The sequence below is a fragment of the Nilaparvata lugens genome, chromosome X (genome assembly GCF_014356525.2).
Source record: "Nilaparvata lugens isolate BPH chromosome X, ASM1435652v1, whole genome shotgun sequence".
In the NCBI taxonomy this organism is placed as follows: domain Eukaryota; kingdom Metazoa; phylum Arthropoda; class Insecta; order Hemiptera; family Delphacidae; genus Nilaparvata; species Nilaparvata lugens.
In genome coordinates this window covers 59,209,571-59,227,570 of record NC_052518.1, presented here as the reverse complement: position 1 = coordinate 59,227,570, position 18,000 = coordinate 59,209,571, and the positions used below count along the sequence as shown (strand labels likewise).

Sequence of the window (18,000 nt, the reverse complement as noted above, 5' to 3'; positions counted from 1 at the left end):
AAAACTGCGCGAGGGTGGTTCGGGCGCCAGTTAAGGAACTGGAATAACTAACCGGCTTTTTAAAAAGAATTATTTATTTTTTACATACCAGTACACTAATACATGATTATAAGCGATGTACGTTCTATGAGCTCTGGCAACAGACTGACTCCAAAAAGCAACTAAACTAATGGCTAGTAAATAACAATGCATAGCTGCATCAGCATTATAAAGGAGGTTACCAAATGTATCGTTAATACTTAATAGTCTCTCCTTACAGACTGTGAACAATATTTTGAAGAATATTGACGATTGGATCGATCGATTAGATTTTCATGAATGATGCCGAAATTCAAGGATCTACGGTACAGTACTGAAGGTACTGGTAGCCTATTGATGATAATTATCAAGATTTGAGCACCTACAAAGTATACAAGATGCCTTCAGTCAGATAACTATTTCCTTGAATCTAGTGAATCATTCAAGTTCTGAGATAGACAGTCTTTCTAGTGAACATAGAAACCTTTTAAAGTGCTTACTGATGTTGTGAATAATACGTTCTTATTATTGACTTCAGAATAGGCCCATATCTCTTATGATTAAGTTTGAGGTTGTATCTTAGCTTCAGGGAATTGGATCTGATGGTGGCTTAAACTCGAAATGTAGCACATTTTCAGCTCAATTTTGATTTTACCATCTAATCGGATAACCTTGAAATTCTAAATCTTAGGTGGGGTTCACACAAGAGTAATTTTCCCCTGACAATTTCTGCTTGGCAATATCACCCGCGTGATGAGCACAGACAAATACATGTGAAGAAAAAGAAGGTGATAGGAATTATTAACACCGGAGTGATTGTCATCTTCTCAGAACAGGAAAATCATCTCGATTGCTGCTCGCTGTCGGTACTAGCGATAAATTTCTTGCGTTTTTTTCGAGGTTCATCATAAACGAATTCTGACATGAGCTCATAATTGTGACAGAAGTCATAAGCCTGTTCAAAATTTAGAATTCAGACTCATAGTTCCCCTCCTCATTACTTCTGTGCCGAGTGATAGCTTGCAGCATGGAACCCCGTGTAATTTTATTTTTTGTCGATATTTCCTTGGCAATTGACTGCCTTGGAAATATTGCGCTGGTATGAATCACGCCTTGAAGTGTTAATTTTGGGTTGTGTTAGTTTTGATAATAATATGAGTGGAATTGATTGATTGAACCTTGCTTCACTTCACAGAGTGGGCATAAGACTGTCTCATCTGGGATCATGTAACAACATCTCGGCACACAGAGAGAATTGTCCAGTGAATTGTGATCACGCTCCAACTGATGGACCCATTTGTGGTTCAGATGGAAATGTCTACAAGAACACATGTCAAATGAAACTTTTAACTTGTGGGTAAGTGATAAGCAACATAATTATATCATCTTTAGAAAATGAAGCATAGGTCTATAGACCTGTTTGTAATTTGTCATGAGTTAATCAGTCAATCATATTATTGCAATCAGTCAATGATCGCCGCTTAAAACTTGTTATGATCCAAACAGTTTGGAGATTAGTAGGCCTATGTATCAATAAACTCAACTTTCTGATAGAATAAAAATATAGATTCACCTCCTTTATAGAACTCAAAAATTCCTTATTATAGCCCCTATCACATAGCACATAATTTCAATCCTCTCATTATTGCAAGAAAAATAGCTTCAAAATAGTAGTAGAGAGCACGAGTTAGAATTTCAGTTGAAACACATGGAAGAAGCAAAGCGCGTGTCTCTGATGAACACACACAAAGGATTCAACACACATGCTTTAATAGTATCTTACGTCACAAGGACGGGTGTGAGAGATTGATTGATTGATTGAGTTCTTTATTTATGTAGATTACAATATATATTGGCTTTTACACTTATATACAATAGCTTAAAATACAGCAGAGTTATAGATGAACTTACATAATGTAGACTAAGAAAATGATTTATGAACTGCATATGATATGAAAAAAGCAATTGGTAATAGCTATAGATAATATTGTTATTGTTATCTACATAAACTGGCGGAGCTTTGGACTTATCAATGTCCATTCTTTGGAAAGAATATTCAAAATATCCTTCCCACTAACTCTCTACCAGAGACGGGTTTTGCAGGCGAGAATGATGTTTCTAGTCGAGGCGTTAGCCGAATTTCATTCGAGTACTGCAAAAGACATTCACGTCCAAGTAACGTACACTATTTTTTGTCATAATAATCTAAAGAAGAATAATTGAGGAATAGAAAACATTACCTTTTTGTGCTGAAGTTACTACATGCATTCTATGAACATAACCTAGTTTACAAATAGCGAATCAGGAATTTTGTAGAAGTTGACAACACTTCCACATGGAACTCTGGAGGTGGTTTTATTGCAGCAGTTTTGCTGTTCCTATTTCGGAACTAGGAAACATACTCGACTGTAAAGAAAACATATATGGTTTCATTACAGTACAATATGCTGTAGAGAGAATCATATGTTTATTTGTTCTGCAAGCAGCTGTTTACCGGATTGATTTCATGTATAGAAAACAGCTGAAATTGAATGACTATGACAAAATAGTTAATTGTGCAACTAGTGTGCAAAGTGACAGTTTGCTGCACCGAAAGAAACGTTTACGCACGGCTCGGGCGGAATGGCTTTTTGAGTGCAGGGGAGAAACTTTGCGCACATATTTCACATTAAATTTTTCCTACAGTTACCATTTAATATGAAAAGTGGGTAACTATGGGTAAAATGATGGCTGAAATCCATCAAATATTTGTGTGTGTGTGTGATGCTGTTATAATAACAACCTTTATTCATTTAAAAATTAATAATCCAATTGAAGTTGAAAATTCTCAGCCAAAGTTCTCATTTTTATTCATCCAAGAATCAGAAAAAATACAGATGGAACAAAAAATTCACATTCAAAATACATGCCAACAGCTTGTTGGCTGAACCGAGCTGCAAGATGGCTGAACACAACAAGATGGCTGAACCGTCAAGCGCGCTACCTAGCGGGAAGAATCGTACCTAAGTTTGTTTCATCCAGCTAAAAATTACTGAAACACGATTCAGAAATTTAGACTTTTGCTCAAATTACCGAGAAAAATGCTCAAAGTAAACTGAAAAATATTTATAAAAATAACATAGACAACAGAGAATATTTATTGTAGTATTGTTATGTTTTTTATTATTTTAATTTATATGAATATCAAATGGTAATCATTTAACCTCAAAATTCGAGTTTTATAATGTATATTTGCTACTTTTCTCATTTCTTGCAGTTGAAATAATAATTATCAATAGAAATAGTTATTTGTGCAACTAGTTCGCAAAGTGACAGTTTGCTGCACCGAAAGAAACGGAATGGTTTCTTGAGTGCAGCAGAGGAACTTTGCGCACGTATTTCACATTAAATTTCTCCTACAGTTACCATTGAATATGAAAAGTGGGTAATTATGGGTAAAATTCCCTGAAATCCATCAAATGTTTGTGTGTGTAATTTTATCATTAATAAAAACCTTAATTTATTGTCAAATTGAATAATGTAGTAGTGTTTGAATGAAGTGGCGGCTGTGTGCTGTGTGGGTAGTGGCTGTCGCTGTGAACGATGTCCTTAATATTATTATAACGTGCACCACAGTCACTGTTACCAACCTAATTTTGATTTTGCTGCACTGGTGCTCCATATAACCCACCAACTATTTTGCGTTGCCATGCTGCAAATCTGGAGTATGCAAAGTACTCACTTTGCGCACTAGTGCGGAAAAGTGATTCTTTGTGGCCTGCAATCAGTGCAGAAATGGTCACTTTTCAGGGTATCTGTAGAAAAAGAACCATTATTTATTATTAAATGATGAGAATTCGTGAATGATGATTATTTAATTATGATTTAGATGAACATTATTCTTGTTTTGGATTTCTAGATAGGGATTTCATCATAAATGTAGGGTAGCCATTGAAATGATTCTTATCTAAATCTAACCACAGTCATTGTTACCAACTTAATTTTTGTTTTCATGCACTAATCCTCTATATAACCCACCAACTATTTTGTGTTGCCATGTTGTAAATCTGGAGTGCAGAAAAAATTTTTCCCGCACTAGAGCGGAAAAGTGAATCTTTTCGTTCTGTAATCAGTGCAGGAATCGTCACTTTTCAAGGTAACTGTAGGAAAAGATTATTGAATAATACAATACCAGTTACATACACTATTTTATCTGAAACTACAAGGCTACATAGCGGCTTTACAAACACGTGGCTGTGCAGTTAGAAATCAAGTAACTAGAATATTTATTTATTATGCTCTGTATTAATCCTTTTTCTGATGTTATTTTTTTCCTTATGCCCCCATCAGTACCGTGGCACTGACCTTTCTCCCCCCACCCAATAACCATTTTGAGCTTGATTTTGTGATTTAGAGCCCCCCTAACCAAAGAATTCTAAGGTCGCAGTCTGTGTTCAAATCCCCCTCCCCTGTAATATTCCCGATACTTATATTTTTGATAAGAATTGTTTTTTGAAGAAATAGAATAAGAATGAATGTACACTCTCATGTAAAATAGAGATAGTGAATTAACATGTATCTTAGCCTTTCCATGCTGGATAAGTGAAAAGGAAAATAGTATTGGTCCTTTATCACACTGAATTCAATATCATTCATACTTCAATTAGCTCCTCATTTATATTTTTAATAAGTTTTAAAATCATAGGCTCTGATAAGGCAGTTTTGATAGTAAGCAATAAGTACGCTAACATAACTATTATCGTTGAATCATGTACTGTATTTGATATTTTTTCAAGCGTGGGAAAATCAACTTCTAGCAAACGGTTTCAGTTGAGGAGTTTGAGAGTTAGCAAGTACAGTACCCAACAACAATTTAGCTTTTTGAACGATTATTGTAAATATCTTTATGTATCTATTTGATTCACAATTTATTAAAATTGAAAACATTTGGTTTATGTAGATAATGTGATGTGCAAAATTTAGCTGTAATTTAACTTTAGTGAGTGAAAACAAGCCCTCCCCTATAGAAATTATCTTTGTTCTGTTATGAATGATTGCTCCATTTCTCTAGTCAGGGAGTGGTGAGGACATCAAAGAAGCACTGTCAGACAACAAGACATTGCAGAGAATCATGTGTTAGAGCTTCAAAACCCACATGTGGATCTGATGGCAACATATATTCCAACGCCTGTCGCATGAAAGCGAAAAATTGTGGGTGAGTGATTCAGAGCTGATTTAAATTCCTCACAATTAAATAATATCATTTCCTCAACATGGTATGACACTCTAATTCAAATTGTTTTCTCTAGCTTGAGAAGACAAACACTCGATTCCAGTCTCATTCAACACACTATTGCAAAACTTTGAGGATTTTTTACAACGCCGTCGGTATTATACCCTACCGATATAACGACTATTCACGTAGCGGACGCCCAATTGACACAAGCGTCGTCAAACCAAAACTATGTCGATTTAGGCCAAGAACACCCTTTACATAACATGAATAGCTCTATTTGAAGCAGTGATGTGCTATTCACTGAAAAATGTAACTTCATAGATTGGAACTTGTATTTAATATTATTCATTTTCTCCTTGTTGATTTCTTTTTGATATTATTTTATTGTTGGAACCTGCTCTTTTCACCTGCTCTAGAACATGGGTTTCCCAATGGATTACTAATGGATAAATACATATTTCGGAATTGATATTTGAATTGGAACTTTGCAAAAATACATAGCTAGCGAAACTCAGTTTTTGAATCAAAAACAATTCTATAACATCACAAATCTAGCACTCATGGCGACAGGCTATTGAAACTCCTCTTTAGCAGTGGAATGTATTCCAGGAGAAACACAACAAATTGAGTTAATCCACATTTTCACAATGGAATATAGGCTAAGTAGTAATCACATAATCTATTGTAGAATACTCAGTTGATTTTCTTCATGGAAATGTGATCACTTCCCACTGACACGCCATTATTTTTGAAATATTTGCTTTCCTTAGAGTTGAGAACGATCGATCCATCTTTGCTTCTGGAATACTAATCACTTTAGGTTTCCTGGTATGCTGAATACCAGCATTTTCATTCTTGTTTTAGATTCATGTAGGCTATTAGATATTATGTACTGTATATTCGTCAATTCAACTTTTGATCAAGAGCAGCTACTCAAATCAACAAAACACTACTAGTTTACTAATATAACTGAACACTTTCATAACAGCATAGTAGTCTATATCCAGATTGAATAATTTACTGTAAATTGAATAATAGTAAGAACAATCACTCACTATGTGGAGTAGGTACTAATGTATTTATATTTAATCATCTTCAACACTAGTAGTATTTATTTGATACGATACATGTAGGCTACTAGATAGTGTATCAACCTCACATATGGCAAGATATGGGAGCATCAATACAGTAGGCTACCAGAGATTGAAACAGTTTAAAATAAAAACTTGCAACAGTTACTTTTGTCAATGTTCACAGAAAGCATGTATTCGAAGTTCCAATGGCATTCTGTATGAGCCAGGAGCGTAACCCTGCAGGAGCACACAATGCAATTTGTCCTACGTCCTGCGATCGCGAGAAGCCAAGGTTGGTCTGTGGATCGGATGGCAATCTCTACAGGAATGAATGCGATATGTTGATGCTCAACTGTGGGTAAGTATAAAATCATACATCCATTTTATTTTATTATTATTATTATAAGTATTTCCTTCCCGAATTATAATAAATAATTGGTTCAAAAGAAAGGTTATGTTTCATCACTTCACCGGTAATTTAAAAAAAATATATTTTGATCCCAAAATAATGTCCAAGAAATGTTGAATTTGTAATGTTTATGTGAAAACGTGAAAAGTCACTCGAAACTAAACAATAATTAATTATTATTTGTAGTAAAGACTGTTGTGAGAATGTTTTCTTGATCTAATCATTCAATCATACACATTCATTTTAATTTTCAAAAGAGATTATTTTTGACGAATAGCGAGCAAATTACTTTGCTAACTTGATATGTTTTGAATGTGTTCATTAAAAGCCAACTGAACAATGGAACATAAAACATGAGAAACACTGAAACATATATTTACTCCAATTTGTTATGTTATTGACTCCAAGTAATACTCATGAAACCATCAAGAAAGTAAATTCGTATGGCTTTCGTTGGTGGAGAGTCCCTTACTTCACGGTCCCACCTCACCTGAATATAATTATTATTATTCAAGCCGTCAATGGGCCTTACATCTTTCATACCGTACTTCAGCTGGGACTGGCAGTTTAACGTGCCCATCCGATAACTCGGGATTGATCTGGTTAAAAACTCTTGGTGATAAGTGGGTTTGAACCCGGAATCTCAAGGCTGCTACGCAAGCACTCTATCCACTGGACCCCAGATCGTTCCTATGAATCAGTGATGAAATGTGATATTATATGTGGTATGTGTTTTAATTCTTCTGGTGTAGACTACACTGATTATTGATAATGCCTTGTTCGGAAAGGTGTTAACTTCACTCCAATAATTCCAATCATACTTGATAGTTGCAGTAGCCTACGAATGATAATGATAGTTAACAATCAGCCTATAGAAAGATCTACCTACTTCATACTGTCAGTAATTAAATAGGAAGGATCGATGTTATTTGAAACTAATGCTGATAATTTGAACTAACTCACTTTAGCATACAGTAAACACCAATTTCCCAAACTTGTAAAGTAACATAGCCTACCTACTACAGCCACAGCCCTAGTGGAAATGATCAATAGAGATCAATAAAAAAATGTATTGATATTAATAGGTATTTGGGCCAATACACATCAATAAGTATCCATGTATACTAAATTTAGCATAGACTAGAGACTAATGGTTATAACTAATGCATACACTAATTTTAGCATAGACTAGAGGCTATCTGTGCAGATAGTGAAGGGAAGTCCTTCTAAGAGGTGGAAAAAATGCTGTACCGCTTCATAAACAGCAAGAAGCTTGCGATAGTATACTGACCAGCAACTTTCTTTCGGAGATAACTTTTTTGAGAAGAAAGCAAGATGTTGCCATAGTATACTGGCCAGCAATTTTCTTCCAAAGGTAATTTTTTTGAAAAGAAAGCAAGAGGTTGCCATACGCCTTCAACCAGTTATAAGCATTCTCCAACTGAGTGTTTCAATGTTTACTCTTCTTTCACATTCCTGAATTACATAGTAGCCTACTGTCATTTATGCATGCTTAATCAAGAAATATTGCTCTCTCAGTCCAGATGTTTGGCGGTATTCAAAAAGTATATTCTTTTTATTATGTTGCTCACTACTTGATTCATCTTTCAGAAGTGTAATTTTCATTTTTGTAAAAATTAAAACTTGAAAGTGTTCAATGAAAAAATTTCATCTTTTTATAGGTTAATAAAAGGTTTAAAAATACATTTTTTTTAAATTTCAAACTCAGTTATCCAATTGATGCTGTCATTTTAAAGACAGCAATACCCAGACCAATACCCAAAAACCTTTTTTTTGGACTCAGGGGACCTGGAAACGTATAGAAATTTAGAAAATGGGATACCTTAATTTTATTCGGAAAGCAATACTTTCCTTACCTATGGTATTAGGGCAAGGAAAGTAAAAAGAAAGCTCATTTTGATTTGTGATCATAAATGTCTGACATAAGATGGATGGCCAATAGCGAGATTTTTGCTTTAATAAGATGAAGAAACAACAATAATTTATATTAAAATTTAATTTCATTCCAAAACATCACAGTCTTCAACCCTCCAATAAGTTAGATACTGTTGTAGATATAATACTGTAACTTTCAGGATAAGTTATTGGTCGAATACTCAACCTTTTGACAGACAACTGAATTCCAACCCCTCTTAAGGGGGTGACTTGGGAGTTGTAACTCGAATATTTCAAATGTAAACACCCATTGCATGGTACATAATTTCAAAGGCCTTTTCAAAACAAGAAAGATGACATCAATAAAAATCTTCTATTATGCTTTTATCCAAAATGGCGGCTGATAGAAGTTTTAGTTTTTAAAGAAATAATTGATAAAGTTCAATCAGCCGCCATTTTGGATAAAAGTATCATAGACGATTTTTATTGATGTCATCTTAATAGTTTTGAAAAGGCCTTCATAATGATATATCGCAGAATGGGTGTTTACAATAAAAATATTTTAGTTATATACCCCTCATTTCTTTACAAACTGAAACATCAATCAGCCGCCGTTTTGGATACAAGTATCATAAAACATTTTAATTGATCAAATCAAATCAAATTAAATTTATTTTCCATTTTCAAGACAAAAATACAATTGAATAATAACATCCTATTATGCAATATTGTATACAAAATAATACACTTAATACAATACAGGAAAAAAACCTGCTAAGGCATATAAGCCTGAGCGCAGGTAAGTTGCAAATAAACTTATCTAGTGCATCTTAATAATAGGAATATTTTATTATTTGTAATTATGATAAAGCTCAATGAAGATAATGGAAAAGAATGCTCAAAAAAGAGAAATAATGAGATGGAATGACCAAAAACAGAGAAAAAATAAAAAGGAATGAAATGAAAAAAACCGACGAAAATGCATTGATGAAAAAATTATTATTGATTGACAATGGAGAATATGATAATATAATAATTTACTGAGGGTAACGTGCCATGCATAATAGAAATGTGAAGGAAGGGAATATGGATTCGGAGACTATGTAATTAATTTACGGTAGAAGTTAAAGACTGATGCACACCTAGAAAATATTTAATAGTGACGGATTGGATATTATCCATTCATCAACTTCTTTGATCAACTTTTTTGTTATTCTACTTTGAATGAATTAAGTTGGAATGTAGGTAACCAATCTATTGGCTATGAAACTGAGTTGTCTATCGCAAACCAACAGTCTAGATCTAACAGCTGGAAACGTTATAGATGTTTCTCTTAAACTGTAGTGTGTTCTTCGTAGATGGAAGTTATCTTAATATCTATTCATATAAAGAATAATATTTTTAATGTACAACTGTTTTATTGTGAGTACACCAAACCCAAAGGTTGTTGCATCAACAATGATATTAATTTATCATAATCAATTCTATCTTTTTTAAAATAAACTAAGGTATTTTTATGAACACTTGACTCTGAGATAGCAATCGACACAGCTCGGTGATCAGTTAGCTGAGTATCAATAACATAACTAATAAACTTATGATTATGTTTTATTGACCTGAAGAAGATATGATCTATGCATGTTGAGCTTGACGAAGTCACTCTGGTGACTTAATAAGCGATCAATAAGCGATCTATATCCATTACTACAAATAATTTCCAGATACTAAAGCGTATTACTATTATTCATATCATTTATATTGATATTGAGGTCGCCTATTATCAAAGAATCCGAGTCACGAAGTTGCTCCAAGAAAGTAACAAGGCTACTCAAGAATTGACTGCTCTCAACTCCATGCCATCCATATATAAGCACAAAATACTCAATTTATAATTCAAAATTTCACACTCTAAGAAAATAGAGTCAGATCCATCAATAATTATTATACAATCAATTTTAGAGCATCGAAGGCCACTCTCCACTGAAACATAAACCATTATACCTGATGCTGCAGTAAAATCACTACCAGCATGGAAACTGTCATAACCTTCAATATTAAATAATCGGGAATCTGCAACTTGCGCCCAGCGGTCAGTATGTGTTTGGGCACTCATAGAGTGAACGTAACAAAGTGAACGTCCTTGACGTCATCACGAGTGATGCCATTTCGCTCTCACTAGCAGCCCACATTACGTTCCCCGACTGATGGAGCGAGATTCAAATTCACTACAGTATCCTAAGGAAGCTTCAAGAAGAACACTACTGTATTATGACAACATATTAGCCAAGTTAATGAGATACATATTTCTGTCGTATAATTTCATTCTAATTGATATTTAAAGATTGGGCTAGAGCCATGATTGTACGAACAATCATTCATTAAGATACAGTCATCTTGAATGAATAATCACTGACAAATTGGTTCTAGCAAACACCAATGGTCTCAATAGCAAATAGCAAATAGCAAATGGTCTCAATCATTCATTAAATTTTTTGAGTTTTCATTTCTGAATTTTGTTTTGATAACAAAGACAATGTGAGTGATAGATAAAGGCATCGATAAAGGCATCGATAGATAGATAGAGATATACCGTAGATGAAATACCTTGTACCAAAAACCGAGATATATACCAGAGACATATGGAAGACAAATAAGAAAAAGGATAAATCACCAGTGGTTGTAAGAATGAACTCACTAGTCATTCGAAATCTTATCTTGAGGATGAAACGTGCCCTACAAGAAAGCTCATAAGAAATTCGAACACATAAGAATAAGAGAGGATCTAACCAGAGAGGTTCGAGAAACAAGAAAACAGCTGTTTCCACATCTTATAAGGCTGAAAAAAAGAAGGGAAAAAGGTATTAATGATGGGCAATAAATTGAAAGTTGACAGTCAACTCTTATCTCTGGAGGAGCTTGATAATCGAGGAGGAACTAGTTCAAAGAGATGCAGGAGTGAAGAGAAATCCCCAAGGAACCAGGAAGATAACAACATCCAAAGCAAACAGCCGATAAAAAAGGGAAAGAGAGCAGCAGGACAAGATAGTTTAGATAGATTTGTAACAAAAGGAGTGCAAAAGACTACTGGAACAGACCATCGCAGTGTACAGCGAGGGGAGCAAAGTGCATATGCAGAGGAAGAGAGAATAGGAGAGCTTCAAGAAGAAAGAATTGGAGAACTACACGAAGAGAGGATTGGAGAGGAGCCATAGCAGGAGACATATCAGAATTCTCGGAAAAATTTAATCGGAATAAGAAAAAATGTATAAAATCAATTTGAATGTGAGATCCGTTTGCGGTGAGGGTAGAATGAAAGAGCTCGAAGAAGCCTTAGCAGAGCATGAGTGGGACATTTTAGGATTGACAGTACGAAGAAGTTACGAGATCATAGTAGAAAGAAATAGCGGTCATCTTTTATGTCATTCAGCGGCCACTCATGGACATAGAGGAATGGGCTTCATCATCAACCATCGAATTAAAAATGAGGTCACAGAATTCCGTGGTGTAAATGATAGACTGGCTCTTCCAAGACTGGAAAAAGGCAATGTAAAGCTTCTTATAATACAAGTTCATGCTCCAACATCGGACAGCAAAGAGGAGGATTTGGATCTTTTCTATGACACACTCGTGTGACTGATGCAACTGAAGAGAGTGGGAGAGAAACTCATCGTAATTGGTGATATCAACGCCAGAATAGGAAGGAGAAGCGAGGGTGAGAGTAGAGCACTCGGGCCTTACAGAGTTGGAGTCAGAAACGAGAGAGAAGATAAGCTCCTGGAGTTTGCTTCATGCAATAATTTGAAAATAATGAATACCTTCTTCGAGGGTGAACTGGTAGACAAATGGACATGGCAGTCACCCATTGTAAATGTACATGAAATCAATTTTTTCATAGTAGAGAACTCTAATAATTTTGTAAGAGAGTTGAAAGTGCTCAGTGGGCTGAAGTTTGATTCTGATCATAGACTCCTTATGGCAAAAATACTTCTCCCAAAGAGGAGGTTCTATATAAAGAAAAAACAAATAAAGACGAATTCACTAAATGAAAAAGAGTTTGTCGGGAATCTGGAACAGGAGTTGAACAATAGGAGAATTCGGATAGCAACTCAATCGAAGAGATCTACGAAGGAATTGTTAAATCCATTGGAGAGGCAGCAAGGAAAACAAACAGAGTGAACCAACAGGGCACAGGACAAAGACGAATAAGTAGTAAACTATCAGAAGAAACAAAACGAATGATAGAAGAGAGAGAGCAGTTGAATAGAATCATTAACAAGACAGTAGAACAAAAAGATGAACATCAACAGCTTAGGAAGGAAGTAAGAAAACGAATAAGAAACGAAATCAAGAATTATGAGGAACGTATCATAAGCACAATAATGAATTCTACAGAATCGACTAAAAGTGTTCAGAAGCTCATAAGTACCGTAAAGAAGAGGTGGATCCCAAAACTAGAAACAGAAGAAGGAACAATATCGGATAGATGGGGAATAGTAGAACAGGTATCAGCATTCTATGAGGAGCTATATGAAAAGAGAAATGACGAAGGACAAGAGGAGGAAAAAAAACGTCACAGAGCATATAGCAGATCATCAAGTACCAAATATATTACAAGAAGAAATAAGACATACTATTAAACGCTTGAAAAAGAACAAAGCTCCAGGAGATTACGGTATTACAAATGAAGTTATAATTTCCGCAATCGATGTGCTACTTCGACCATTGAAACTACTCTTCAATAAAATTATAGTGGAGGGGACAGTGCCTACAGATTGGAGGAGAAGTAAAATTATAATTCTGTTCGAAAAAGGTTGTTGTACAGATATAAGAAACTACAGGCCTATTACTTTGACATCAACCATCTACAAAATATTCGCATCAGTAATAAAAAACCGAGTAATAAGCAAGATCTACGAAAATCATCCCACAGAACAGGCTGGATTTAGAACAGAACAGATAGACCTGGATACTCGACAGCTGACCAATTACAAGCCGCCAATCAACTCATCGAAAAAAGCATAGAGTTTAAGATTCCCTTATACCTTGGATTTGTGGACTTTCATAAAGCATTTGATAGTACCAACCACGGTCAAATGTGGAAGGCATTGAGAGAATCGGGCATAAAGACTGGCTATATTAAGATATTGAGAAGTTTGTACACAAATAACAAGGTCTATATCAAGCTTGAGTGAAAAGGAAGGATCATCAAGGTGGGAAGCCACTGGTTTAAAACAGGGGTGCCCACTCTCACCATTTATTTTTAATTGCTGTTTGGAATATGTTTTTAGAAGACTGAGTTAGGAAAACAGAGCATTATGCATGAATGGATATCAGCTGTCAAACCTAAGATTCACAGATGACGATATGTTGATTGGAAAAAATGCTGAAAAGATGAGAGAAATGTTCAATGAACTCATAGATGTAAGTGAACGAATGGGTTTGAATCTGAATGCAAATAAGACAAGAGTTATGACCAACTCTAGCAAGAAGAGGATTGAGGTCACTGCTGGGTCGATAGGCTATGTGGATGAATATGAGTACCTGGGTCAACTTCTATCTTTTGAGAATCGGACAGGAAATGAGATAAAGCAGAGAATAAACAAGAGATGGAAGAATTATTGGATCCTAAGGAAAATATTTAAAGGAGACTTCTCGAATGAATTAAAAGCGAAAGCCCTCAGAAAATGTGTCTATCCATCACTGTTGTATGGGGCTCAAACTTGGACACTGACAGCTGAACTTGACAAAATATTAGAGACAACTCAGACAAAAATGTCAAGAAGTATACTCGGGCTTCGACTGCAACAGAGAGTTAGAAACACGGAAATTTTGAAAATGATCAATGTGAAGTATCTGCAACGGGAAGCTCATCTAATCAAGTGGAGATGGGGCAGTCACGTGGCAAGGATGGAAGCTGACAGATGGGCGAAGACATGCATGGAATGGATACTACAGGACAGGACCAAAAGAAGGGGATGACCAGCACTCCGGTGGAGGGATGAACTTTCACAACGAGTTGGAGATTTGTGGCTGACCGAAGCTAGAGACAGGAGGAGATGGGCAAAAATTATTGACAGACTCTGAATTGAAAAGTGAAAAATTTTATATTTTAAATTAATGTGGAATTGTATTTGTTGCCAACCACATATATACCTCATAAGAGAGGCTTTTGTTCTTTCAAGAATGTAAATAAAGCTATTATTATTATTATTATTATTATTATTGTTGTTATTATTATTATGGTTTATAAGACGATGTTCAATTTTAACAATAATGATTAGTTCTACAGAATGACTCCCAGTTGCACTCACTTCTACTAAATTTAGCTATGTGACTATTGAATGTCACGACAACCAATGAGAAAACCTAATGAGGACTTAATCATTGGTTAATTGTATGGTTATAAACTCATTAGGTGTACATGCCACCGGGCAGGAATTTTTTATTACTCTATATGGTATTTTAGGGATACCGGTAACCTACTTGAGTTGTTCATGTTGAAATGTTACAAGTTCGTTTCATTTATGTTAAATTTTTTATGTTGATAGGATACACTCGAAGCGATCAGTGTTCGCAGTGGACATGTTAAACTGCCAATCAAAGCTGGACAAATGTGTTAAAATCAAATGCGACACGAACCAATACGATCCAGTTTGTGGCTCAGATGCAAGAAATTACAATTCCATGTGTGAACTGCAGGTTGCTACCTGCTTGAAGAATGTGCAGTTGGCTCACCTGGGCAAATGTGCTTCACTCACTGACCCTGACACTTGTCCACAATCCTGCAACCAGGAGGAGATGCAACCCGTCTGTGGATCCGATGGAAATGTCTATCGGTATGGGATCATTTATCAATAATATTATAATTTTCCTTAAATCAAAATTTTTATTTGCACTACAATCAATTGAGGGTCCTGCCAAACCCGAAGGTTTTTCGGCAGATGCCCAGTTACAATAAAAAAAACATAAAAATATAATAATTATTCATAATTTATGTACCAACAATAAAAATGAATATTTTGAGTGAAATGAATGGATCAAATTTGGGCAACCACCTATTTATTGGAGCATTATTGAGAATCCAGTTTCGGTCTATTATTCCCCTATTATGATTTACCAGTTATCTGGAAGTTTTAACGTTCAGCAGAATGAAGCCTTATTGAGCTTTATGTGTATTCCCACATACAGAGTGTTCACGAACTCCTTACCAATACTCTAGGGCATTTTTCCTGGATGAGAAACATATCTAAATAGCATATTTGAATTGTCCGGAAGTGTTCAGTTACTCATACAGCGGCCATTTGGAATTTTCAATTATTTTTTCCAAATAATGGTTGAACATACGAAATTGGAACTTTGCACAATCATTTATCACAACTGAACAAAGGTAAAGAAAAATTATGATAATTTTTCAAATTCATAAAAAATGGCGGCTATTTAAAATGTTGTTTCTTAAATAACTCAGAAACCGTTGGTTTAAAAAAAATACAAGAATAACTTGTTTTAGTAAATTCAATTACCTATCGATTGATACCAGATTTTTTTACATTGGACTCAGATATGGCAGTTCTAGTCATAACACACCACTGGAGTTTAGTTGCAGTGTATGCCAAGGCATGCGGCTAAAGTCTGCCACAACAATGCAATAGTCTCCGTCTGCTTTGCATGTCATTTGTAAGCTATTTTAGATTATTTCAAGCAATAATTAATGTTACATAACCCTCTTGGTCTTGGTGTTCTATCACTAAAGCTGCCATATCCTAGTTGATATTGGTCCAATCTTATTGTATCTAAAATGTATTTTTCTTGTAAAACCAACGGTTTCGGAAGTATTTGAAAAACAACATTTTTAATGGTCGCCATTTTGTTTTATGAATTTTAAAAATTATCATCATTTTTTTGTGGCTTTGTCTTGTTGGAAAACTTCGGACAATTTAAATATGATATTTAGTTATGTTTTTTGCCCAGGAACAATGCCCTAGAGTGTTGTTAGGCAGTTCGTAAACACTCTGTATATCCGGTTCAGTGAAGATATTCTTCTCATGAGTCCTAATGGGGTATTCATACTTGCTCGATCGGGCTGAGTGGAAATAGTCCCATTGAATTGTATATGAAGAATATTTGCATTGTTCCAGACGCGGACATTGACATGTAAAAAATGCGGCTTTAATGGTCGTTGTTCAAGTTCTACAATCGGCTGGTAGAGTCAAGACACACTCCAATTCAAGACAGGCATTATTCAAACTGCAGGCTTGAGCTTCGGAACACATTGAGTTTATAGTTTTTGGATATCAAATAAATTTGACGCCTATAAAATCGCTTTGTGTTTTCTGAGATTTAGTGATACAGTTAAAACTGAAATATGGTACTATTTGGTTATTTTTTTGTCACAGCGAAGAAAATATTCATTCATTAAAAAACAGAAACTAAGTTTACTACACTAACCAGTATTCGTGGTCAACTTGTAAAAAAATGAAATAATAAAATCTTCCATAATACTTTTCAAGAATTCCGCTGATATTCTATCAGAGCTGTTCTATTAAAATATTGATTGATTATTGCCTCTATCTATAGCACACACACAAAATACAATAGAGCTATAATGTATTGAGAGTTTATCCTTTTCTTGTCTGAAAAAGGACGAAGAAGTGGATAGATTTTGTTGTCCATCGAACTTGATCTGTAAAAAGTTTAGAATAATATGTGTTGAAAATTTGAAGTTGTTTAATCAATGATTTCTTGAGTTATTGTCGAACAGACGGACAACGACTTTGGCCTTGAGTAAGACAAAAGTTAGAACTCGCTGACGCTCGTTCAATTAATACTTCTTTCTTCATAAGACTATATTTTCTTTCACAAGATTATCTTCATACTTCCAGTATGGCATCAAGAAAAACTAACTCTTGGGAAGACATTAGCCAAGCTCTCAAAATAAAAAAGTAATATTTCAGATGAATTCATATTCAATTCCGTATGGTATGTGATCGAAGTATTTTGGATCAACATATTGCAACGATTGCTAGAAAATTTATTTATTGACTTTTGGTAAATGAAACATTTTTCTGTGATTTTTCTTGTATTATAAAATGATTCACTGTATCAGCTCTGACATAGAATAGCTTCAAAACTTTTTAATACGAAAATATGTTGTAGAGGTAATGAATGATCCTATGGAGGAATATAATGCAAAATATCTCTCTCTTCTAGTACTGTTGCACATTATGCGAATTATATTATTCTGAGATACTCTCAACTTTTCAAGGTAACTTTTACAAGCAGTCTGGATTGTACTGAAACTACTGAACTAATTAATTCCAAATTTCGAATTGAGATTCTTCATTTACTGAGGATGATTATAGGCTAATTCCAGCTCTCCAAGATTCCAGTTC

The 18,000-nt window shown here is 34.8% G+C and overlaps 1 protein-coding gene across 1 annotated transcript in view; it reads left to right on the top strand.

The window, feature by feature from the left end:
- Window positions 1–18,000, top strand: part of LOC111044942 (agrin) — a 118,903-nt gene that overhangs the window by 66,549 nt on the left and 34,354 nt on the right. Inside the window, exons 4-7 of the mRNA XM_022330216.2 lie at window positions 1,214–1,375; window positions 5,069–5,212; window positions 6,491–6,664; window positions 15,160–15,447. Coding sequence (XP_022185908.1) covers window positions 1,214–1,375; window positions 5,069–5,212; window positions 6,491–6,664; window positions 15,160–15,447 — 768 coding nt within the window. The remainder of the gene's footprint in view (window positions 1–1,213; window positions 1,376–5,068; window positions 5,213–6,490; window positions 6,665–15,159; window positions 15,448–18,000) is intronic.